This window comes from Pelophylax lessonae, assembly GCF_965119305.1.
Source record: "Pelophylax lessonae genome assembly, chromosome: 2".
Classification (NCBI taxonomy): domain Eukaryota; kingdom Metazoa; phylum Chordata; class Amphibia; order Anura; family Ranidae; genus Pelophylax; species Pelophylax lessonae.
Window position 1 is genome coordinate 355,659,008 of NC_138769.1, and position 26,365 is coordinate 355,685,372.

At 42.5% G+C, this 26,365-nt stretch overlaps 1 protein-coding gene across 1 annotated transcript in view; it reads right to left on the bottom strand.

Moving 5' to 3' along the window:
* Positions 1 to 26,365, bottom strand: part of STPG1 (sperm tail PG-rich repeat containing 1) — a 146,268-nt gene that overhangs the window by 14,757 nt on the left and 105,146 nt on the right. Inside the window, exons 7-8 of the mRNA XM_082244545.1 lie at positions 22,578 to 22,746; positions 11,541 to 11,731 (exon numbers count right to left, since the gene is read on the bottom strand). Of these exons, the coding sequence (XP_082100671.1) occupies positions 11,541 to 11,731; positions 22,578 to 22,746 (360 nt within the window). The remainder of the gene's footprint in view (positions 1 to 11,540; positions 11,732 to 22,577; positions 22,747 to 26,365) is intronic.

A 26,365-nucleotide genomic window follows, 5' to 3' on the forward strand; every position in this document is an offset into this window, starting at 1 on the left:
TGCATTTTTTGTGTTGACAAAAATGTTTAAAAAAAAATTACCTAATTAAAAAAAAAAAAAAAAGGACACATTATCAGAAGCAGAATGGTACTTGGAAATTAGACAAAATTGGCCACTAAAAAAAAAGGACCAGGTCACATTTGATTTGTTCATGCCAGTAGATCTTTACATGGAAAATTAAAGCATGTAAATTCCTCAACAAGCTGCTGATCATTCTAACATCTCATTGCAAAAACTGACAAGAAGCACTTGGATCCTGTAAGGCAGGTGTAGGTCATGCAGAAATCTTAAGAGAATCTCAGCATAGTCAGAGATTTTCAATAATAAAAAAAAAACATCATTATCTCATTTTCTGACCCTAGCTAAGGGTTTGACATAAGTTTGTAGAGTCAACACTTTTTCCCTAGTCTTTCATTTTTTAATTCAGTTAAAATCTACTTTATATTTGTAAGAGACTTGACGGTGGATTCCGGTGGGAAGACACAGAAGCCAAGGATAGATTCTTTTAGTAGGGCTCACAAGTAAAGGTGTTCTTTCATACTCTACTAACTGCTTATTGGCCTACATATACAGGTAGAGATGGGCTCAGGCATGTTCAGATCCTAGTCCCAACCCACCTGAGCAATCCCACCAGAAAGCCATCACTGCACACCGCCAATTATAGGCAGTGAGCCATTTCCCAGCCCGTAGCTGCACATACACACACTGTTCATGATTGGTGGTGTGCAGTGACGGCTTTCTGGTGGCATTGCTCAGGTAGGGTAGGACTAGCATCCGAACACGCCCGAGCCATTCCTATATACAGGTAACCTACAGAACCTATTTTCTACTTGTGTAACCACACTAAACTGCCTGGAAACATAAAACAAAGCACAAAAAAATGGCCAATGGCTGCGAGCGCTGATCACTGTGTTTTGGAGGGGCAGTCCCTCTGTCAGAACACATTAGACTCAGCGGGAAGATCCCTTCACTAACATTGGATATGTTAGTATGGTGATCTGTAAGGTTTTTTTAGTTCAGCCTGCTGGGTTGAATGGAAAAAAAAACTTCCCGTGTGTGCCCAGCATCAGACAGAAATCAGGATAGCTTGCAGACACACAGTACAAATAGCAAAAGACCAGTAGGAATATTTATACTTGTCATATGGTGAGGTCAGAGGTACATTTGACTGTTCCCCTCAGGGCCGGCCTTTGGGGTGTGCGAGCTGTGCGGCCGCACAGGGCGCCATGGGCAACAAGGGCGCAGTGCGGCCATCACAGCTCGCAGAAGATCAGGCGATTCAGGCCGCACAGCGGGAGGTAAGCGGCGACCGCAGCCTCGACAGGGTTAACACAGGCCACGGTCGCCGCTTACCTCCCGCTTTGCGGCTGTGCCTCGGTCACCTCACCTACTGAGGCAGTCTGAGGCGAGCTGTGTATCACACACAGCTCAGCCTCCAATCCACGGTGACAGATCTCTCCTCCCTGCAGGGACGCCAGAGGAGAGATCGTCAGCTCCTCCTCCTCCTGCCCCTTCTCTTCCTCCGCCCGCCCCGCCCACACTCCCTGGGGATGTGTGGGCGGGAAGTTTAAAGAAAAAAAAAAAGCTGCAGAGTGCATGTGCAGACAGCGTGAGGTAAGTGAGGTCTCCTTCAAAAAATGTAAGGGCGGTCTCTGATGTGGGGGGCTCTGTGTTAAGGGGGCTTTGTAAGGGGGGCTCTCTGATGTGGGGGGGCTCTGATGTAAGGGGGCTTTGTGTGGGGGGTCTGTGATGTAAGGGTGGCTCTCTGATGTAAGGGGAGCTCTGTGTGTGGGGGGGCTCTGTGTGTGGGGGGGCTCTGATTTAAGGGGGCTTTGTGTGGGGGTCTGTGATGTAAGGGGGGCTCTCTGATGTGGGGGGCTCTGTGTGTGGGGGGGGTCTGATGTAAGGGGGCTTTGTGTGGGGGTCTGTGATGTAAGGGGGGCTCTCTGATGTGGGGGCTCTGTGTGGGGGGGCTCTGATGCAAGGGGGCTTTGTGTGGGGGGGTCTCTGATGTAAGGGGGGCTTTTTGTGGGGGGTCTCTGATGTAAGGGGGGCTTTGTGTGTGTGTAGGGGGTCTCTGATGTTACGGGGGCTTTGTGTGAGGGGTCTCTGATGTGAGGGGGGCTCTGTGTAGGGGGGTCACTGATGTTAGGGGGGCTTTGTGTGGGGGTCACTGATGTGTGGGGGTCTCTGATGTAAGGGGGGCTTTGTGTGTGGGGTCTCTGTCAGTGGGGCTTTGTGTGTGTGTGGGGGGGTCTCTGGTGTTAGGGGGGCTTTGTGTGGGGGGTCTCTGATGTTAGGGGGGCTTTGTGTGGAGGTCTCTGATGTGAGGGGGGCTTTGTGTGGGGGGTCTCTGATGTAAGGGGGCTCTGTGTGTGGGGTCTCTGATGTGAGGGGGGCATTGTGTGGGGGGTCTCTGATGTGAGGAGGGCTTTGTGTGGGGGAGGTCTCTGATGTGAGGGGGCTTTGTGTGAGGGGGGCTCTGATGTGAGGGGGGGGCTGTTTGGGGGGGCTCTATGATGTAGGGGGCTCTAAATTAAGGGGGGCTTTGTGTGTGGGGTCTCTGATGTAAAGGGGGCTAAGTTATTAGTGATCATAAAAAAGAAAAGTCAAATAAAGTGCAAAAAAGGTGCAAGAAAATGCACGCGGGGGGGGGCACAGGATTAGCCCCCACAGGGCGCCTGAACACCTAAGGCCGGCCCTGGTTCCCCTAATAATATGTAGTCTTTATCCATCTAGCAAAGCTAGCAGGTGGAGCTGTGGGGTCCTTTTCAAATTGTTATCATTTTATCCTTTATTCAGGTCTGAAAGAAGCCACTTGTTGACAGAACTTAATGTGCCATCACAGCAGTTACTCATTATTTTTCATACAACCCCTTGTAACGCCATACAACTGGTCTCCTCAGTTCTCAGAGGTTTACAGAGTGTTATTAAAAAAGTAGAAGGGAAACACAGCCCTGTTCCAACTTTTTTGAGACATGTTGCTGCCATCAATTTCAAAATTATCTTATTTTTTCATTAAGTGGTTCATTTTCCAAGTTTAAACATTTGATATGTTTTCTATTTTCTATTGTGAATAAAATATGGGTTTATAAGATTTACAAATCATTGCATTCTGTTTTTATGTACATTTTACACAGCGCCCCAACTTTGTAAGAATTGGGGTTGTATGACCCCATTCCACTTTTCAACCAGACAAAGCACAGCCTCAAAGTAAATTTTGTCTGCTGTGGTGTGTTTTACACTTACGGAAAAAGGTTCTTCAGTCACTTTCATTTTATAACACCAATACAGTAGTTATTTTTAACAATCCAATATGAGCTTACTTGAAAAATCGCCTTTCATGTTGTGAGTGCTGCCTGACTGCTGGTCATCTGTTCAAACAACTTCCTGAATTACCTGCATGCATTGCAGCTTCCCTTTTGCTTGTTTCTCTGGTTTACTTTTCATTTCTAAGAACTATATATCCGATGGTACGTTGCTGCCTTCAGATGAGTACTGACTCTACCTCCTGTAATTCCTCCTCTCAGTACCCCTGTAGATCAGAAGTGTGTGACAGGATGGAAGGATGGGTTCCCTCCCTAGTGATCAGTACCCCAGTCTGGATTACACTTGTGGTATGGGGTGTCCCTAGGAACCCAGTCTGAATGTCATGGGAGAGAAGCCTCGAGGGAATAGCAAGCATAGTCGAGCTTCCTGGGATTCAAGCTTAATCACAGATGGAGTAAAGAGTTAAAGCGATAATAAAGCCATTATTTTTAAATAAAAAAATATTGTTATACTTACCTGCTCTGTGCAGTGGTTTTGCACAGAGCAGCTCGGATCCCCCTCTTTTCGGGTCCATTGCTGGCGCTCCTGGCTCCTCCCTCCTGCTGGGTGCCCCCACAGCAAGCTGCTCTTTGTGTCCTTTCACACATGGAGTTGTGGCTTGGCCCCCGCCCCCTCCGCCTACTGATTGGCTCACTGGCTGTGACTGACAACAGCAGGAGCCAATGGCTCTCGTGGACATCGCTGGTAAGGTAAGTATTAGGGGGGCGGGGGGGCTGCTGCACACAGAAAGTTTTTTTTACCTTCATGCATAGAATGATGAATGAAGGTAAAAAACCTTGTGCCTCTACAACCACTTTAAACATACAGTTCAGTGTCACTGGGTTTGTGGAGTCCGGTGCACGTCAAGCGGCACCAGCTTGGAAATGCTACAGAGAGAGCGAGAGAGTGTTATAGGAAATATTACCTCTTGTGTACAGTGAATAAAGTTGAAATAATTGTGCCAAGGAATCCAAGAATTCAGAGAGAGAGAGAGAGAGAAGTGTTGTTCATTACGGAGAGCGCCGGGTTAACACTATACATTACTTGTGTTTTGGCATATGCCTCTGGCAGCATGCAAGCCTATGAGCACATACCCCTCCCCATCCCCACATGGGCACCATCCACAGGCCTACTATGTTCCAGTACCATATGATTAGATAGAGCTTAAAATGTTTCTATTTTAAAAGACTGGTAGTTTCACAAGAAGTGCAATGGCCTATGGAATCACCTTGTTCTCATGAAGCTAAACAGCTGAGCACTGGTTTTAATTTGTTGCGATTGTTCATTGTTTTTACGTTTTGTTTCGTCCAGTCAGTACTATTAACAAAAAAATATATATTTCAACCTCCCTGAAACCTTTTTTCTGAACTTTTGCTTAGATCGACTCGCCATTTCTTTGTCATGAACTCGTGAACAACAGTAACACTGTCATCTCTAGGTCACAACATAGTATTGCACAAAAAAATGTAACAAGGAGGAGCAATTCCAATACCATCAACTAGTATTGTACTTCTATAGTCATACAGATTATCAAATTGTTTTTATAGGACAAAGGCCAATTGTACTGTGACACATACGCTTTTCATACAGCGACTTAAAGACATCAGCATTAAAATAACAACGCTGTACGATTTCAGAGGTGAAATGGTTAAGCTCCCTGCAGTTAGAACATTACGTGCCTAAACAGCATTCCTTCAGAGAATAAGCCATGTATTCTGGAAGGCACTATCTTATTCTGACATCTTCACACATTCAGACCTTAAGGGCTATAGCAAGATCTGCCAAGGTGGAATGTCAACTTTGAAGAACTTTGGTGTGACATTAGTTCTGAAAACATTAGTGTGAGTGGATTAGTATCTTGGAATGCCCATGAGTCACAGATGCATTGGGAGAATATATAGATGGCAGTGCGTCCTTTTTCTGGCATAATGCTCCGTGCGGTGTCATTACCTGATTATTAAACCTTCCCTCTATCACATATTTATACCTTAGTCACAACTGTTAATGCATTCAGCACACTGTGACTTGTTCTGAATTCATAGGAACTGTTCCATTTGTGTCCCGCTGATACAAGAGAAATGCAAAGAAGCAGCATAATCACAGTAGTCTCACTCTATAAAACGCTAAATAAAGTGATGTCATTGTCAAAATGTATCTAAAGCCAAAACTTTTTCTATAGCCGTGTTGTACTAGTGTTGAAATTTCTGTCAGGTTTTAATTGCTGGACTGGAATATTTCCCCCCTAAAGCGGAGTTCCGGGCAGAAAATCATGTCTTTACATTTTATGGCATCTGCTTCCTTATCCTTCCATTAGCCAGAATTGGATATTCCCGGGTTTTTTTTTTTTTTTACTTACCTTTTTACAGAGGATAATATACTCACCTTTACATCCACTTCCTCCTTCCTCGGCCGCGGCCCGCGCCGTCACTTCCTGTCCCGCAATGCATCCTGGGAGCTCTTACTCGTCGCTCCCAGGATGCAATTGGCAGTGACGTAGGCGGCCGGCCGCTCCTCTCATCGTGTTATTTCCAAACAGGAAATAACGCGATGATAGGCATCACTATACTATGCCGATCGCATAGTACTGGGCATGCACGAGATTTCGCCCTGGATTCACCGGCCTCCGCCCACTACAACCAGGAAGCAGGGCACACATTTCCCCACAGCGGACTCGGCGAACCAGCACAAAGATGGCGGCGCTCTGCAGAAATTTTAAAAAGTAAGTTTTGCAAAAATATTATTCCACTGTATAAAACAGGATTAGCGGATATATAGAGGTCGGAGGGTCACTGTTTGGGGGACATAAAAAAAAAAAAAAGATTCTGTGGCCGGAACTCCGCTTTAATGACCAAGCTATTTTTTGCGATTTGGCACTGCGTTATTTTAACAGACAAATGTGCGGTCTTGCGACACTGTACCCAAAAAAAAAACTGATGTCCTTTTACCCCCACAAATAGAGCTTTCTTTTGGTGGTATTTGATCACCTGTGCGATTTTTATTTTTTGCAATATAAACAAAAAAAGAGCAACAATTTTTGAAAAAAAAAAAAAAACATTTTTAACTTTCTGCTATAAAACATTCCCAAAAAATCTTTTAAACAAATCAAAATTTTTCATCATTTTAGGCCAATTTGTATTTTACTACATATTTTTGGTAAAAAAAATCCCAATAAGAGTATGTTGTTGATTGGTTTGCGCAAAAGTTATCACGTCTAAAAACTAGGGGAAAGATTTATGTCATTTTTATTTTTTTATTTATTTATTTTTACTAGTAATGGCAGTGATCAGCGATTTTTAGTGGGACTGCGACATTGCGGCGGACAGATCAGACCCCTAACTGACATTTTTGACACTTTTGGGGGGACCAGTGACTTTGATACAGTAATCAGTGCTAAAAAATATGCACTGTTACTGTACTAATGACACTGGCAGGGAAGGGGTTAACCCAGGGGCAATCAAAGGGTTAAGTGTGAGCCTACGGGGTGTTTTCTAACTGTAGGGGGAGGGTGGGCTTGTAAAATCAATACAGAGACCTGTGTTCCTAAATAGGAGGAACACAGGAGCTCTGCATTGATTTCAGAGAGAACAACGGTCTGCTGCTTCTCTCTTCACAGGGAGCGATCGTGGGTGCCCGGTGGCAACTGCAGCCGCTGGCCCCATGGATCGGCTTCCCCGCTGGCGAGTGGGCACCCCCAGGATCGCTCCCACAGACCTGTCGTACAGGTACGGCGATTTGTGGGAACCTGCCAACCTGCCGCCTGCTGGTCAGCAAGTGGTTAAAGAAATAGCCAGCATCCTTGGAAAATGCACAAGAATGCGCTTGCGTGTACTTCTGTGATTCACATGTGATACATGTGATACAGTGCAGTATGATTTCAGACAATTAATTTTGAATGAGCTGGATTGCACCAAAAGTAGTGCATGGGCAATAATAAATGATGTGCCCAGGCAGCTTCCCTCCTTTGTCCGATAAAGAGTCAACTAGCAATGTTATACCCATATACAATGAATAAACTGAAAAAAAAAGTGCAGCGCTCATATCCACTTCAGCTCCCGGCCATTTCTGGCACTTTTTGTTTGCATGTAAATATCAGAATTTTTTGCTAGAAAATGTCTTAGAATCCCCAAACATATATATTCTTTTAACCTCTTGGCACTGGCCACATGCAAATATGCAGCCTCTCTGTGCCTGGGCCTTGGCACTGAGAGGCTGCATATTTGCATGGATTGTGATCAATAGCATTGTGCTGTGCGTTCTCCCGGCACAGTGACAGGTGTCTAACCAAAAGCTTTTTTTTTGGATCACATGACTGCCATGACACTCAATAAAGGCAGTCACATGATCTTAAGCCATGCCTCGCCTCTCGCCATCTCAAACCTCCTAAAGAGCAAGGAGGCACGGCATGAAGAGATTAAAGCAAGGGCCCTAGAGAATAAATTGGTGGGTTTTGCAATTTTTTTTGTGTCACAAGGTATTTGCGCTATGATTTTTCAAACACACTTTTGGAAAAATACACTTTTTTGAATGTTAATGCAAAAAAAAAACTCAATACATAACCCAATTTTTTTTTAAACTTTAAAAGATGATGTCGCGCCGAGTAAATAGATACCAAACATGTCATGCTTTAAAATTGCGCACTCATGCAACAGTGACAAACGACTTAAATTTTACTATCCATAGGCGATGTTTAAAAGCCTTTACAGGCTACCACTTTAGATTTACAGAGGAGGTCTAGTGCTAGAATTACTGCCCATTATCTGAAGTTCGGGGTGATACCTCACATGTGTGGGGCGATTGCTGTTTGTGTGCGTGCATGCGGGACTGACACGCGTGTTCGCCTTTGCATGTGAGCACAGGAGGACGGGGGCACTTAAAAAAATATATATTTTTAATGTATTGTATTTTTTTAATTTTAAACAGTTTCTTAAAAAGAAAATGTTTTATTGATCTCATAAGGAATGTAAACATCCCTTGTGACATCAATAGGCACGACAGGTACTCTTTATGCGGGATCTGGGGTCCCTCCTCTGCATTTAAAAGCATTCAAAACACCAAGATCTGAGTTTTTTAATGCTTTTATTTTTTGAAAATGACACTGGTGACATCCAGATAAACCAGAAGTGATCTTAGTTCATCGTTTCCGGGTTACCGCTATAGAAACCCGATCAAAGCCAATCCTGGCTTAGTTTGGGTGTCTGCCCAGTCCAGAGCTGGTTGCTCGAGTCTCCCGGTTGGACAGGAGAGCATGAGAGAGCTGCTTCCCCTGCCCCTGCTTGTAACAACAATACAGCGGCTAGTTAGCTGCTCTGATTGCTCTTACAAGCGAGCTGACCGCCGCCTCTAAAAAAACGGTACTGGGATGATGTCTACAGCTGAAAGCAGGCACAATTTGTTGTTGAACCTAGAGGTCAGGAGGTCCACATCCAGCATTCCCCAAATGAGATAAAGGTCCTGGAACACTTTCAGGTGTAGGGATCATTCAGTCCAGGCGCTGCCGACTGCTAATTTTCCAGGACAGGAATGTAAATGGCGGAGAGAAGGCTTGAATGTGAAGTTCTGCCTAGTACAGGATCTCCCCAACCCCTCTTCCCATTTATGGATTTCTGGTTCCTCCTTGATGACTAATGTACACCATTCTTGTGTCCTGTGGCTTTGTCCTATGGAATCCAAATCAGATGACCCTGCAGCAACCACATCTGGAGGGAGAACCAAATCATGAATCATGAATTTTCAGGATTTTGACTTGACAATATTTCTCCATCATCCAAGTCCTAGGCACTGGTCCTCACTGCCAAATTAATTGTTCTGTTCAGGGACTTGACTGACTATTCCAAGTAAACAGATCGTTGCACTGTAGGGATATAGAGTAAAAATGGGCAAGTAAGACTACATTGAAAGACAAAAAGAAAAGGATAAGACAAAGTGGGTCCAGGCAGGCTAAGCTATGGAAGGCATCATAGAGGTCTATTAAAAGGCCAGGTACATTGGAGTACCTTTGTCCCTCTAAGATAGGACATCCTGTCGGTATGCTATCACCTGCCTGAAGCTGCAGCTTCACTATTAATAGGTCACTACGTTTGCAACCCTTGTCTGAAATACACTTCTATAATTGAGTGTGTCCTTAGAAGTACTCTAGGGGAGGAAGAAGTTGGGATCTAGCTATTGCCAGCAGTTCTCTTGGATAGCTGGGATATAGGCGGCGTTCCGCCTCGTTATTTGGTCTCAATGGGCTGCAACCCAGTAGAAGTATAAAGAGTGATCTCTTGATAACATACTGAAGACAACATTTAGAGCTATATCCGTATGTACACATATAGACGCATAAACGAGAAACCTGAGTGTCATTATTTGATCACTGAACCATAGACGTGCCTTGAACTATATGCCCTGCCGTAGTCCTATTATCCTCTGAGACATTACACAAAGGAAATACCGGTCTGTCATGGTCTCTCTGGCACTGAGGAAGCCATGAGTGAAACGCGTCGGCTTGCTGGGGACCTACATTGACCGCCTTCCATCTGAGACCTACCATCTTTCCCCATATAGGCTTTGGTTTTTCCTTATGGGTTGTATTTCTACTCAATGACTGATGAATTGGTTTTAATAAATTTTGACACATATTGTATTCACATGTGCATGACAGCTCATGTTTTTAACTTGAATATAAATTAATAAAATGTATATTTTTTGAACATATTGGTTTTGTTGTGATCCTTCTCCTCCCATCGGCCCGTAAAGCCCCACTTTGTCCTATCCTTTTCTTTTTGTCCACTCAGGGGTATGGGCCCCATCATACGGAAGCTATTTTTGTCTTCACTACCTTGAAGGAAACTACCATGAGATCCAGGACTCTTATGCAAAAGCGTAGAGCCAATGACTCCTGGACTGGAAAGCATGAATTTGGTTGTGGAGCGTTTGAAGTCCATCATGGGGGAGAAAAATTTAGCTTGAGCTCTAACTAGGACTAGACCACTGGATTCCAAGCGATGAGTGTGTTCCAGGATTTATCTGACCTCAACAGAAGGTCATCTAGGTATCCCAAATTGGGGATGCCCCAAGAGAGCAGCAGGGCTTGTATTGGGACCAGCACTTTGGCAAACACCCAAGTAGCAGAAGAGAGGCTGACTAGTAGGTGGACCACCGAAAGGAAATATGTGACATCCTTGATGTCCACTTAAGTCAAGAAGTCTCTCTGGTGAAGGGAGATAACTACAGACCTGGTGGATTTAGTACAGAATTTCTGAGTTCAAATGAAGACATTCAGTGTTTAGAGATCTGGAATGGGGTGGGTGTCCCTTTTGGGTTTGGGAACCATAAAAAGGTTGGAGTAAAACCCCTAAAACCATTCTGAAAAAATAAATGGGTCAATAACATTGTGATCCAGAACTCCCCAGAGGTGGGTGAGCAAATGCCTTGTCAGGATGTTTTCAATCTTCATAGAGGAAGACTAGGAACAGCAGGTGGACCAGGAAAGTCTTTGGGGTTCAAAAAGACCCAAGACTGGGGACAGCACTTGTAGTAGCAACCAGCTTATCTTTATCAGAGTGGTGCATACCACATCAATATTAGCCAAAAAAGGTCAATGGATGACATGCTGCATTTTTCTATACTGCAATGGATGTCACCACATGTCACCTTGTTGCTGTGTGGAGACATAGGTAATAATATCTATCATATACTGGGCTATTAACCTCTAAATTGAGCAGCTGCAAGCACCACAACTCGACATCATTGTATGGCAGATCTAACATCTGACAGATCTAGCAGAACCCTGCAGCAAGGAGGACAGAGGCCATAACACTAAGAAAATTGGACAGGGTTGAAACTGGACTGATATGCTCCTTTGACAGTTTAGATGAGACCTACTTAATGAGAGAAACGTCATACCGGGATTGATGTGGAATCGGAAGTTGGATCAGCTAGAAACAATGGGGTCGATTTACTAAAGACAAATCTACTGTGCACTTCCAAGTGAAGTCATGTAGATCTGAGGGGAAGATCTAAAATGAACTGAAGCTCTGCTGATTTCTATCATTCAATCATGTGCAATCAAAAATGCTGTTTTTTATTTCCTTGCATGTTACCCTCAGATCTACAGCGAATGCACTTCCAAGTGCACTTACAGTGCACTTGCCTTTAGTATATAAACCCCATAGTTACCAATTTTACATCTTTCCAATGAAAAAGAAAAAATATGTGTTTTCTGATAAGCACAAAACTACTCCACTAACCTGGACCAGGAACATCTGCCCCAGAAGCATCTCCAGCCCATCGACTTGTGTTGGATACAAATGCAGAGCTGGAAATATACTGTTTGGAAGGTCCCGCATAGTCCACAAGTTCATAATATCCAGGGCCTGGAACACTTGGTGTCTTGAGAACTGGTACTGCTGGGGCTGAGAAACAGAGGTAATGTTTCCTCCTGAAATACTACAAAGGTTTCTGTTAGAACTGGCTAGTATGAAAACCTTTTTGCAGAATAAAGAAATATAATTTACAACATCATAAAAATCATGATCAATATACTTAGGAAAAATGTGTTCCTCTTTGTGTCGGGAGTCACTTTGGTTGGGGGGGGGGGGCTACGGAACCCAGCTTACCTTAGAGAGGTTAGGAAATCCCTGTCTTGGCTCCCCAGGTCCCTCTTATGTGTAGGTCACCCTGTGTCTATTAGGGGCACATGGTGACCGAGAAAATGATGGACAACTACCTAATGGACACTGAAAATATGGTTTGGATTACTTCAAATAGGACAGTCATATTTATCCACAATATCTCTCAAGAAATCTATGATACATAAATTCCACTGTATCAGAATGATGGAACATTTTATGAGCTTTGCCCCATAGACTGTTGTAGGTAGGAGCCAGACAGTCTGCTACTGGGGTCCCCTGCTTTTGTCTGTTTATTAAGGTGTTCTGTGTTTATATTTAGAATAATGTATATTGAACTTTGAGTTTGGGGCTTTTGTAGGAGGTTTTTGCAGATGTTTGGAGGCAGGCATTGTCATCCAATAAAAACGCTTGTAATCTGTCAAAAAAGAAGCTCATGTACTATTTTGAGCTTCAGGCATTTTGCTTCAGGCGACAAAACGCTCATATGTGAATAGGGGAGATTGAAATGAATGGGATTTTGCTTGTTGGGCGTTTTGAGACTTCAGAGTTGAGCATTTTACAAGGTGAAAAACGCTCGGGTGTGAACAGGGCCTAAGCTAAATAAACGAACCACCTGGACAATCAGGGATCTCATTCCAGGTCAGACTTGCCGGCATCGAACTCAAAGTACAATACACATTATTCTAAGTATAAACAGAGAACATTATTAAACAGACAATAGCAGGAGACTCCAGTAGCAGACTGTCCGACTCCTACCTACAACAGTCTATGAGGCAAAGCTCATACATCATTCTGATACAGTGGAAATAATGTATCATCCTTTTCTTGAGAGATATTGTAGCTAAATATTACTGTCCCTTTGAAGTAATCCAAACCATATTCTCAGTGTCCATTAGGTTGTTGTCCATCATTTTCTCGGTCACCCTGTGCCCCTAATAGACATAAGAGGGACCTAGGGAGCTGAGACAGGGATTTCCCAACCTCTCTAAGGTAAGCTGGGTTCCCCCAACCAAAGTGACACCCGTCACACTCTCTCTTAAAGAAGAGTCCAGAAATTAGAATAAAAATGGGCCAGGTCAACTCTCTTTTTGGACCTAATTTATTTTTTTTGTTCACAGAGCAGTGATAAGAAACAACAAGGATGTTGCTGCAGTTATTGGGAATTCTGTGACATATACTTTTTTTTCTAAATTGCCTGAAACAGTATTAAACCCAAAACCAAAAATGATAATACATATTGCAGATTATCAATTCTTAGATGTGGTTAGATCCCCTAAATATATCAAGACAATATTTTCACTAAAAATACACTAAAATCATTATTAGTAGACACAAACATAACAGAGAACCTGTGTGAATTAGCCCTCTTTAATTGTTTTTAAAATTTAAAAAAATATATATTTTTGTTAAAAATGTTTTAAATGATTTATTATAATGTTTAATTATTATTTTTTTTACAATTTGCTATTTTTTTACAGGACAGGGAAGTCTGCAGCGTTCAAGGGGGAGGGGTAACACAGTGAAAGGGAGGCACACAAGGAGGGGGGGATAAGAAGCAGGCGGAACAGGGAGGGGGATCGGTTTCAGAGAAGCAAATACAGGAAGGGTGCTCTGTGTCTGTGTCTCTCATTGCAGCAGCTGGAAGCTGGCAGGAGGGGGAGAAACTGGCTTTCCGCTGCTGCAGAGAGCCGCACAGGGCTTCCTTCTGTAATTGCCCCTCTGCCCGACCACACCGATTCCCGTGCTGTTGGGGCCCCCCTGTGTGCCTGGGCCCCCTACAGGAGGACTGGTGGTCCCCCCTATCAGCAGCCCTGGGTACAGCAGGTACATATCAGGAATATGAAATGTTGTGGGTAACAAACACTTCAATACTGCTTTAAATCTCATTGTTTTATTAAATAGCATGCCTCTTTGCAGCTTTGGGTCTTTCAGCACATCTCAACAAACTCAAAGACAATATATTCTCACCCACAGAAATTAATTTTTTCACTTTACCCCTAAACTATAACTGAAGATTTTATAAGAAATAGATACTGTCAGGGCCCAAGTTTTGTTATGCTTTCACATTTCTCCCATGCCTTTTATGGGTAAGCATACCTAAAAGTTATTTTTCTTTCAACTTTCTTTTATAAACTCTTACAGATGCCAGTGATAAGACCTTTCTTTGAAGTCTCCAGCTATGCCAATCAAACCCTATGCTTATGATATGATTATGCAAATATCTCACTTTGCTTCGACAAAAATGCACCCAGTCTAGCCATGCCTCCATATGTGCCTGTGAACATTCGTTTAAAGGGCAGATGGATGAGTGGGTAACCACATTGCACTGCCTAAAGTGGAGCAAAATTCCCGGTGTCTAATCGGTGACGGTCCCTGTGGCAAACTCTTCCTTCTGTGATACCTGATTATTTTAAGATACCAGTGGGTAAACCCTGTGGCAACCACCCAAAGCTGAAAAAATCAGTTTTGGACAAACTTCCCCTTTAAAAGTCTCCACGGTATTAGCAATAGTAGGTGGAAAGTTCAAAAATGTTCAGCATGTTGAAATCCCAGGGAGAAATGGAGTGGACTTACCGTCATCAGAAGAAACACAAGGTGCAGAAAATAAGCCTAAGGTGACACATAACTGAACCTAGGTCAAACCTACTGTTCTGAATGTGATTACGCAGAAAGTCATTCCTATACCACAAAATATGTTTACAGTAACAAACTGCCTAAAGGGAACATATTATTGACCTCGGAAATTACTATTTAGGCTTTACTGAATGGCAAACCTTTTACTAAATAATCCGTTATAACTGTTGAAAGTTCCTAAGCTTGGAATGATTTTGTTAAGCAGTTATTTCCGTGCCACCATTGTCAGCAATTCAAATGTAAAAGTATCCAAACATTTGTAGAGAGAGATCATTACGTTTGTTTGCTTAGATAATCCTATTTGGCATTGCGCATATCAACATGTGCCACCACTTAGCGCAGATTGTAGGCTGTAACATGCTTAAATAACTGCAACTGAGTAATAAAGCTTTTTAATTACAGTATACTATCAGGCAATAGTGCTAAAAAGGATCAACATACCCTGAAGATGGCACATGCACAAATCACCTTTCTCCAATAGGAGTAGCTCTTTGGTTCTAGAACTTACTCTAGAGCAGCAACGGGTAACTTAAGTAAATGTCTACTGCTTTATATTGTCTTTATGGCTTCTGTCACAGAGTAAATGTATCCATAGTCAGTAGATGGCCATCACCAAATTTTATTAAGAATGAGTGATCAGTTGTCTTTAAGAAGTATTCTTCAATATGGAGATTTAACCCACAGTAGTTTTCTGCCACTAGATGTCCTCAGGCTAATGGTCAACACCATTTAACCTATTTCTTCTTAACCCAGGCTGTCCTCAACTTGTTCCAGCCCGTGACTGGACAGTGAAAAGAGAAGCTGCACAGTCAACAGCTAATCACTGTTACTGTTTTCTCTTCCTACAAAGGACTGCAAGAAGCTGGGTTAAATTCAGGTTCCTTCATTGCTTGCATTTAAAAGTACATGTACCTTGCTCTGTTCAGTGGTATGCAGTCATGTTGGAACAGGAAGGGACCATCCCCACACTGTTTCCACAAAGTTGGGAGTATAAAATTGTCCAAAATGTCTTGGTATGCTGATGCCTTAAGAGTTCCCTTTACTGGAACTAAGGGACCAAGCCCAACCCCTGAAAAAAAAAACCCAAACCATAATTCCCCCCTCAACCACATGATTTGGAACAGTGAACAAAGCAAGTTCCATAAAGACATGGAAGAGTGAGTTTGGGGTGGAGGAACTTGACTGGCCTGCACAGAGTCCTGACCTCAACCCGATAGAACACCTTTGGGATGAATTAGAGCGGAGACTGCAAGACAGGCCTTCTCGTGCACATCAATGCCTGACCTCACAAATGCACATCTGGAAAAATGGTCAAACATTCCCATAGACACACTCCTAATCCATGTGGACAGCCTTCCCAGAAGAGTTGAAGCTGTTATAGCTGCAAAGAGTTGGCCAACTAAATGCTGAACCCTATGGACTAAGACTGGGATGCCTTTAAGTTCATGTGCGTGTAAAGGCAGGTGTCCCAATACTTTTGGTATTATAGTGTATTTATTTTCCAGCCCTTGCTACTGAGAAAAGTTGTGCTGCTTGCCCTCCCTCTTCTGCCTTCTCTAGCATTCACAATGTCATATTACTTCTCTTCCACAATGCATTGCATTTTGTGAATGGGCAGAGGGGATCCTGTCATTTAACTGTTTTTCCTCTAGTCACAGAATGCAATAAATTGTGGTAGACTAGTAATACAAGCAATATGAAAGGCGAAAAGGGCAGAAGGTGGCAGGTGCAACTTTTCTCAGTAGCAGTGGCTGCTGTTAACTTTCACAGCCCAGAAAAACAGCCTCTCAGGGCAGTATCTGGCAACTATGAAGGAGACACACAGGGAGGATTTTTGCCACCTGTAGGTATACACACTTTAAACATATCCAGTGTGTTTGATACTGTATCCTAAAATAAATGTATGCCAACTTCAGCTTTAAAGTAAATCTAAACTCAATTACTAAAACCTCATAGAAGTTTTAAAATGTTATTGTAAATTAATTCCAAAAGTTGTTTTAAGCCCTTTCACTGCCACATTTGAAAGGCTAACAATCGGCAGCTGCAAATTATTTTACACACACTGTAGAAGCCAAGAATGCATGTAAATTTTTCAAACCAACTGCTGGCTTTCAGGTGGAAGTGATCCTCGAAACAGCCCCTGTCCTATTACCCAGGCTGCACTGTCCCTTCTGCAGACTGGCAGTGTCACGGGGTAGAAGAGAAGGAGACCAACGATCTCCCCTAGCCAGTAAGAACCCAGAAGTGATGATGATTACATAAACTTAAGGGTTTAGGTGCCACTTTTCCCAGCTACTGCAAGAAGAAGCAAATGAAGCATGATCTGTGCTCCATTAGCTTCAGGGAAGGACTGGGGGGACATTATAGTTCTAATAGATCCCTTATGTCAAGGTAAAGAGAACCTGTCACAGCAAAATGCTATAATATAGGGGGCTTGTGAAAACAGATTAAAAAAAATTTAGGTTACAACTCTCCCCCCAAAAATGTAAAGCACCGCCCTACATACATGCACATATGAACACACGGGTTGGGGGGGGGCTATGTACCAAAAGGTTACCTGTGCCTCACTTGGCACTGCGTGTGTCAGAGTGGAAGCAATAATTCTAGGGCTATTTATGGTTAGCTCTAAATGTATGACTTGTATAAGCTTTCAAAACATCACATGTGAGCAAAATGGGTTCCGAGGTTCGTATCTTTTTCATGGCTCCCTGCAATTTTAACATTTGACATGTTTGGTACTGGACATCTTTTATATTTTACAAAAAAAAAAAAAAAAAGGATAACACATTGTGATTGTGTGCATTAAAATTAAAGTGAAATTAAAAGCTTTCTTTCTAAAAAAAAAATATAACAAACATGTTATACCTGCCTTGTGCAGTGGTTTTTCACAGAGCAGCCCCTATCCTCCTCTTCTCGCGTCCCTCACCAGCACTCTTGGCCCCTCCCTCCTGCCAAGTGCCCCCAGAGTATGCAGCTTGCAATGGGTGCACCCGAGCAGGCTTGTTCCTGAGCTGCGGCTCTGAGTTTCCATTCACACACACAGAGCTGTGGCTTGGCCCCCTCCCTCTCTCCCCCCATTGGCTTACTAGCTGTGATTGATAGTAGCAGGAGCCAATGGAGAAGGGATAGTTTGCGGACAGCCGAGGCTGGAGGAAGATCGGGCTCAAGTATTAGGGGGGAGCTGGGGGGGGGGGGCTGCTGCACAGAGAAGGTTTTGTACCTTCATGCATAGAATGTATGAAGGTAAAAAAACCTTGAGCCTTTAGTACCACTTTAACTTTGGAGTATTTTTTACTAAAAATTTGCCTTTAATAAACATGTGCACTAATATCATATGACATTAAAAAAAACAACTACCACTGTTCTATCCCACCTACAGTATATCTATTTTTTTGTTTTGCATTGAACTGCATCAGGTTACTATTGTTTTGATGTATACTGACATCTAGTGGCGTTTTGGGGCTACTACATCTTGCTTGATTTTTTCTCCTGCTGTCCTCCCCTCCTGTTTACTGCTGGTTAGTTAAGGTGGTTCTAAAGGCATACGTTTTTTTATCTTAATGCATTCTATGCATTAAGATAAAAAACCTTCTGTGTGTAGCAGCCCCCCTCAGCCCCCCCCCCCAATACTTACCTGAGCCCCATCTCGATCCAGTGATGTTGCATGAGAGTTTTGGCTGTCCAGGATTCTTACTCCTCATTGGCTGAGCCATCAGTGAGTGCCACTGGCTCCCGCTGCCTTCAATCAAAGTTAGTGAGCCAATGAGGAAAGAAAGAAGGCGGGGTTGAGCTACGGCTCTGTGTTTGAAAGTACACACAGAGCATCGGCTCGGCTGGGTTGCCCTGTAGCAAAATACTTGCTGTGGGGGCACTCAGCAAGAGGGAGCGGCCAGGAGTGCCGACGAGGGACCCGAGAAGAGGAGGATCTGGGCTTCTCTGTGCAAAACTTGTTATTTTTAAACAAAATAAAACAAGACTTTAAAATCACTTTAATTTCTAGCTAGACCCTCTGCATTTCTTCCATGTTCCCTTAGTCAGTGATAGTTCATTGTAGAGGCAGGCCTTAGCAAAGTCATTGCCTTCTTACACTTCAAAAGACTGAAAAAACACTCTCTGCACTGCAATTATCTAAAATAAAATTGTGTTGGATTTAACTTCTGTGGTTTATTGAAGAATTAAGCTGCCTGCAGATGGTGATAATGCTGTCCAGACAGACTGGGTCTAAGTAACAAGGTATGTCAATGCATTAAGTGGCATTTGAAATATAACTGGCATTTTATTTTCCAGGGTCCATACTTTCGGAAAAAGAAAAAAAAACTTGTGCACATAGACTTCAATGGGAGTCGCCTCTAAGTCGGTTCCTTATCTATTTTCAAGCGACTGTGATTAGACTTTCCAGGAAGAAGAAAAAGATTAGCCAGGCATTCCCCACAGACAAAGTTGCCTATCATTTAAGTCTCTTCAAAGTCTCTTCAAAGTCTTGTCAAAAGTCTCTTCAAAGTCACGCTAAAGTCGCGCTAAAAAGTCGCTCCTTCATGGGGCGACTTTCTGGTCGCTGTAGTGTGAACCGGCTCTAAACGTCATCCAGTTAGGATTTAAAGCTATTTTATAAAGCATTTTACATAGAGTTGTCTTGGTATCCACCTAATGTAATCTCCTGCAAAGCAGCACAAACTAGAACAGGGAGGGACAATATTGTGAGCTAATCAGGCTCTGCAGCAATGCAAATGTGCTTACAGGGAACATACTGAAATGAGGAAAATGTTGAGTAATTACCTTGTCAATTGGTTTAGATATTGAGTTGGCCCACTCCTTGCAGCTATAACAGCTTCAACTCTTCTGGGAAGGCTGTCCACAAGGTTTAGGAGTGTGTCTATGGGAATGTTTGACCATTCTTCCAGAAGTGCATTTGTGAGGTCAGGCACTGATGTGGACAAGAAGGCCTGCTCACAGTCTCCGCTCTAATTCTTCCCAAAGGTGTCCTATTGAGTTGAGGTCAGGACTCTGTGCAGGTCAAGTTCCTCCACCCCAAACTCGCTCATTCATGTTTTTATTGACCTTGCTTTGTGCACTGGTTTAAATCATTTGGTGGAGGGGGGATTATATGGGGTTGTTTTCCAGGGGTTGGACTTGGGCCCTTAGTTCTAGTGATGGGAACTCTTAAGGCATCAGCATACCAAGACATTTTGGACAATTTCATGCTCCCAACTTTGTGGGAACAGTTTGGGGATGGCCCCTTCCTGTTCCAACATGACTGCGCACCAGTGCACAAAGCAAGGTCCATAAATACATGAGCAAGTTTGGGGTTGAGGGAGTTGACTGGCTTGCGCAGAGTCAACACCTTTGGCATGAATTAGAGCGCAGACTGCAAGCCAGGCCTTCTCGTCCACATCAGTGCCTGACCTGACAAATGCGCTTATGGAAGATTGGTCAAACATTCCCATAGACACACTCCTAAACCTTGTGGACAGCCATCCCAGAAGAGTTGAAGTTGTTATAGCTGCAAAGGGTGGGCCAACTCAATATTGAACCCTACGGACTAAGACTGGAATGCTATTAAAGTTTATGTGGGTGTGAAGGCAGGTGTCCCAATACTTTTGGTAAGATAGTGTATATTGTTTTCAGAGAAATACAAATCCCATGGTAGGTAAGGCTGTAAACATATATGTAAGGTCAAATGTGTACTTAGTTTTTAACATTAAATTCAACATTGGGAATTATATATAAAAATACCACTAGGTCAGAAAGTAATGAGTTTCTAAAAAGATACATTATATTAAGGCAAGAGCTCATATGTTATAGAGATAAGGCCAACACTCAGTGGAGACAATCACTTTGTTAAATGAATGTGGAATGCTCATTTCATGCAGTGGAGTGGTAAACACATTTTATTTATTGCGTTTATTTCAATGTCATTTTTTAATTTTTAATTTCCTGTTATAAATTACCCACAGTTAGTTCATAAAATAGAGAATGTGCTCTTGATTTGCATTAGGGAGCAGATATGAAGTTCTCATCTGGCCTGTAGGTCCACTTAACAAGCTCTTGCCTCCACTTCTTCCTTTCAACATTGTCTGCTCTTCCATTTCCATATTGCAATATAGAGGTCATTATTGATCTCCTAATTAAGTTTTGTGCAAAACATCATTTTACACAATTTTCAGGGCAGGGCTCCAAATTTTAAGTACTGAGCTACTAGCCAGGCCTTAAAGTGGAGTTCCACCCATTTTTAATAACTTGGATTACATAGATGTATGTAATCCCATTTAAAACTACTTTTACCAATGGAAACTTTTTTTTTTTTTTGCTAGTAAATACCTTATTTTCTTCTTTATTCATCCTCTCCTCACTTCCGGGTCTGGCCGCCGATCGGCGATTACGTCATTCGGCAATTCGCAGGGGGTGCTGGGATGGCATGAAATCTCGCATTATTACACAGGAGCTGAGCTGTTTGTATTGAGGCCGTGCTCTGCCCCGCCTCCACCCTGCCTCCTCTCAGTGAGCTGTACTGTATGTATTGTATTGAGGCTGTGTTCTGCTCCGCCTCCGCCCCGCCTCCTCTCAGTGAGCTCAGTGAGGATATAATGCTTTCAGTCCACGCTCACTGAAAGGATGCGGGGCGGAGGCGGGGCAGAGCACAGCCTCAATACAATACATACAGTACAGCTCACTGAGAGGAGGCGGGGCGGAGGCGGGGCAGAGCACGGCCTCAATACAATACATACAGTACAGCTCACTGAGAGGAGGCGGGGCGGAGGCGGGGCAGAGCACGGCCTCAATACTAACAGCTCAGCTCCTGTGTAATAATGCAAGATTTCATGCCATCCCAGCACCCCCTGCGAATCGCCGAATGACGTAATCGCTGATCGGCGGCCGGACCCGGAAGTGAGGAGAGGATGAATAAAGAAGAAAATAAGGTATTTACTAGCAAAAAAAAAAAAGTTTCCATTGGTAAAAGTCGTTTTAAAGGGGATTACATACATCTAAAGTTACTAAAATGGGTGGAACTCCACTTTAAGTGTTACTCGCCACCAGTTGCCCCACCCAACCCCTACCCTGCCCTGCCCTGCCCTGCCCCTAATTCCGCCCTTAAACAGGCCCTCATAAATTATCTCAGGAAATGACACTGTTAAATATTTTATGCAGAATTAAGTTACAAAAATAAATATTAACAACAACAACTCTAACAATATTAACATAAAGCATATTTCATTGATCTAAATAAGATAAATAAAATAAGGATAAAGTATGATTGGCTACTATAGGCACTGTACACATCATTACTGCCTTGTTAAGTAAATATTTTAATGCTATATTAAATACAGCATTAAAAAATTAAAACCAATGAATTACACTTTCGTTGATTTAGGATACATAGAAACTTACAGTGGAGCACAGCACTGGACAGGGGAGTCGTAGCTGCCAAAGGTAACTTTTCCTAATAACAAGCTGGTGATTGGTTGCTATGCAGTCTGAGCAACCAATCACTAGTTTGTTAATAGGAAAACTAAACTTTGGCAGCTCCCACCCAACCCCTCCCACCTCATCTAGTTCTTTGCCAACACCCACTGTAAGTCAGGCTCTGCTATGAGAACGACAGGGGGTGGAGGCTGGGAGGAGAATCAGCTCCTGTAAACTTCTACTTTTGGTGGCGATCACACCCTCCTGTTGCGGCTCTACACTTTCCCTCAGCTTATTTCCACTTGCCTAATGGGAGCAGGCGAGTGAAAATTTTGAGAGCTGCTCTATGGTCTGAAATAACATTTTCACAGCTCCTTCGTCAAACAGTAACACAGGTAGTCATGGAGGAAACAATAGACATACAGTATATAAGGAGTAGGTGGTTATCTATGTATTAAGGAGAAGATACAGTTAATGATTGTGGTGCACTGATATGCAGTGGGAAGAGGAATACCCCCATCCCCAACATAACCAAACATATATTGCATGGCTTCAGCCAGTTACACCAATGAGTAAAGAGTACTTAGATTCTGAAAATACAGCTTTCTGATAACTCACGGGAAAACAGTCTTCTTTCCTATTTCAGGGCATCCAAATGGGTCATAGCTGGCTGGTCCTGGGTTATTCAAGGCCACATTCAAAACATCCCGAGTAGTCTTTGACTTGAAGCATGACACCAGAACCTTAGGAGACTCTTTAGTTAGCGAATCATTGACTGTATAGTGACCTAAAACAACATATTGTTCATTTATTTAGGGTTTACGCTAGGAATGTTAAGCCAACAGTTCTTTTGTGTCTTTTAGGCTTGCCCACCTTTTTAAATAATAGCTTTGCAGTATTCAGGGCTTTGTAACTTTGGTAATATTTAAGTGAAACTGTACTTATTTATTATATTTGCTATGCTTTTACTGCCAAAGCACAATTATTTTCGAAGGATTGTATTTGCATTAAGCAAACAGCCGCATTGTGATGACATGTAATGTCTAGAATGGACTTCCTACTAAAAGCATCCAATATAACCAGAATTATCAGCATGTCCTAAAAAAAAGATTTACTAACCCTATCTGACCCTATTCAATTCTTGAAAACCAAGTTATCAGAAATCATATTTATTTAAGGCGGACCTTTACCTGGACAATCACAAACAAAGTAAAGCCAGAATGCAAAAGGATGTTAAAAGACAAATGAAAAGGGACACATTGGGGTTGATTTTAAAAGGCAAATAACCTGTTTACTTAGCAAGGGAATATGCACTTTGAATCAGAATTTTCCCCTGAGATTAGTGTACTGTCATCCAATCATGTTCAGGGAAAAAATAATGTTTTTTTTATTTTCCTTGCACTTGACTGGGTATTTTCTGCAAAGTGAAATTGTACCACATTTACTAAGCACTGGGGAAAACTCTTATGCAAATGCAACTTCCCTTGCAAAGTGCAACTTCACATGCAAAGAGAACAGCCTATTTGTTTTTTTTTTATAAATCAACCCCATTTATTATTATTGGCAGGCTTTTCTTTCCAAGATTGTTGCTTCCTCTTCAGCAGTCTCCCCTCAAAAGCCATTTTAAAAAAGGACAGATGATTTTTTTCTCCCTTGCTTCCTGGACTTTTTACCCGCTGCCTGTGAAGATGCACAAGAAAATCCCGTGCGTGCATGTACGCTAAGCGCAAACCATCAGAATTAAAAAAAATAATAATAATTGCCTGGGGATGTTGTATGATTTAGGGAAATGTCATGAGGTCTCGCTGGGTATGCAATGGATTTCACAGGAAAGCACTGATGATGTGGCCTTCCCAGGGTGCACCTGTGAGGTCAAGTCTACGTCACCAGTGCCTTTAGGAACTGGGAAGTGGGATCAATTTCTCAATGTCTATTCTATCAAAAAACTGCTTCTTCTTGCTTCTAGCAGTTTTTGTAATCTAGTGTACACTTCCCGCGGTTTATGCATAGTGTACACCTCAGTTCATTATGCATCTGGGATGATGTAACATTTGTGCACATGTGCAGGAGTTACACCATTAGTGGCTGCCTAATAGCAGACACTATACCCAGAAGACTTCAGAAGATCTTAGCTGCTGTGACAGAGAGGCAAGGGAGATCTCTAGAGGGGGCACTTTGTGTGTAAGTATGCTTACTTAAAAAGTGGAGTTCCACCCATTTTTGTGTTTATTAAAAGTCAGCAGCTAAAAAAGGGTAATAAACACACACTCAGCTGTCCCACAATCCAGCAATGCGACCGGAGGGAGCCTTGGTTCTCTCCCTCTTTTCCCCATGGCTCCGGCATCACTAGTGTGGGCATCCAGCTTAGACAGCTTGCGGCCTCACAGCCGGGTGCGCACTGCGCATGCGCAAGTCACCCTATGCGTCCTGAGTGGACGGGCAATCTTCTGGGACCTGTGACGTGTCCCAGAAGATTGGAGGGAGGGGGAGAGGAGAACTTCCGCTTGAGCCGCCTAGGAGCAGAAGTGGGAGCTGGGTACCTGTCAAATCTAGGTACCTGCTCCACCCAAAAAAATAACATGCCAAATGTGGCATGTCAGGGGGTCAGGTGTAGAATTAAAAAGGAGTAATTAAAGGTACTACTACTTGAACAGAAAAGAAAGAAGAAAAGGAGGAGAAGAATAAAAGAGGGTATAATATAAAGGAAAGAGAAAGAAGAAGAGGAAAAGCGAGGGAGCACCAATCAAATGATGTTCATACAAATAAAGAGAATGTGAGTAGAAATTACCAGGGCATCAACACGGATTCATCAAAATTGGGAGGCAAACAGAGGTAACCCAAGGGAGCCATATTTTCTTAAATTTGGTTATTTTGTCTAGAGTTATAGCCTCAGGTTTGGCATGAATCGTAGCTTTATTAATTCTATGTTTGGTTTCTGTTAATACCTGTTAATACCAAGGTTGGGGATTTCCAGGCTTTAACTATAGTTTATTTCACGGCTATAGTGATCTGTAGAACTAGTTTAACCACTTCTGGACTGGAAGGTTTTACCCCCTTAATGACCAGGCCATTTTTTGTGATACGGCACTGCGTTATTTTAATTGACAATTGCACTGTCGTGCGACACTGTACCCAAACAAAATATTTTTTTTGGGTACAGCGTCACACAACAGTGCGATTGCCATGTGTATTTGTGACGCAACGCGTCGGGAGGAGTCGGGTGACGTCACTTCTGGTCTACAGCCGTGACCGGAAGTTCGGACTCTTATCACACTGTTCAGTGCGGAGACCCAGCGGTCCGTTCTCCATGTACATTTCTTCGAATTTATTTGCAAGTTTACTATTTTTTTCATTAAATATCATTTAAATACTACACTATGGAGCTCTTATTTGTCTTTATATGAAATTAATACACCAACAAGACATTACTTTCAAAACGCCTGGCAGTCCATCTACACCTCTATGATTATCTGACTCATCTGGCAATCCATCTACACCTTTACCTGTTATCTGAGTCATTACCAGCCATACGGATGAACTTTATACTCCAGATAAATGTTTGATTTATTTACCATTGAGGTGAGCGGCCATTGCACTTATCGGTGGATTGTGTGTTAGGATTTCTTCACATATGGCACTATGTGGATGACTTTATTAACACATTTTGGATCACTATTATATTTATCATACCTTTACTGCACATTCACAGGAAGGTTTTTATGGACTTTTATTATTTATCACAATTAAGTTATTTATTGCACATCCACAGGAACTTTTTTATGGACTTATTTATCACTCTCAATTAATTAATATATATTTGTGGTATGCATTTTAATTATATGCTCTGAGATTGTTTATTGTATTACATATTAGAATCAGCGCCAGTCTATATTATTTATTAGAATACCCAAACAACATTGATGTCCTTTTTTTCCCAAAAATAAAGCTTGCTTTCGGTGGTATTTGATCACCTCTGCAATTTTTATTTTTTGCACTATAAACAAAAAAAGACAGACAATTCTGAGAAAAAAACAAAAAAAAATTTTTTTACTTTCTGCTATATAACATTCCCAATAAAAAATAATTAAAAATCAATTTTTTTCATCATTTTAGGCAAACATGTATTCTGCTACATATTTTTGGTAAAAGAAAATCCCAATAAGTGTATATTGATTGGTTTGCGAGAAAGTTATCGCGTCTACAATCTATGGGAAAGATTTATGTCATTTTTATTTTTTTATTATTTTTCACTAGTGGCACCGATCAGCGATTTTTAGCAGTACTGCGACATTGCGGCGGACAGATCGTACACCTAACTGACATTTTTGACACTTTTCAGGGGACCAGTGACATTACTACAATAATCAGTGCTAAAAATATGCACTGTTACTGTTCTAATGACACTG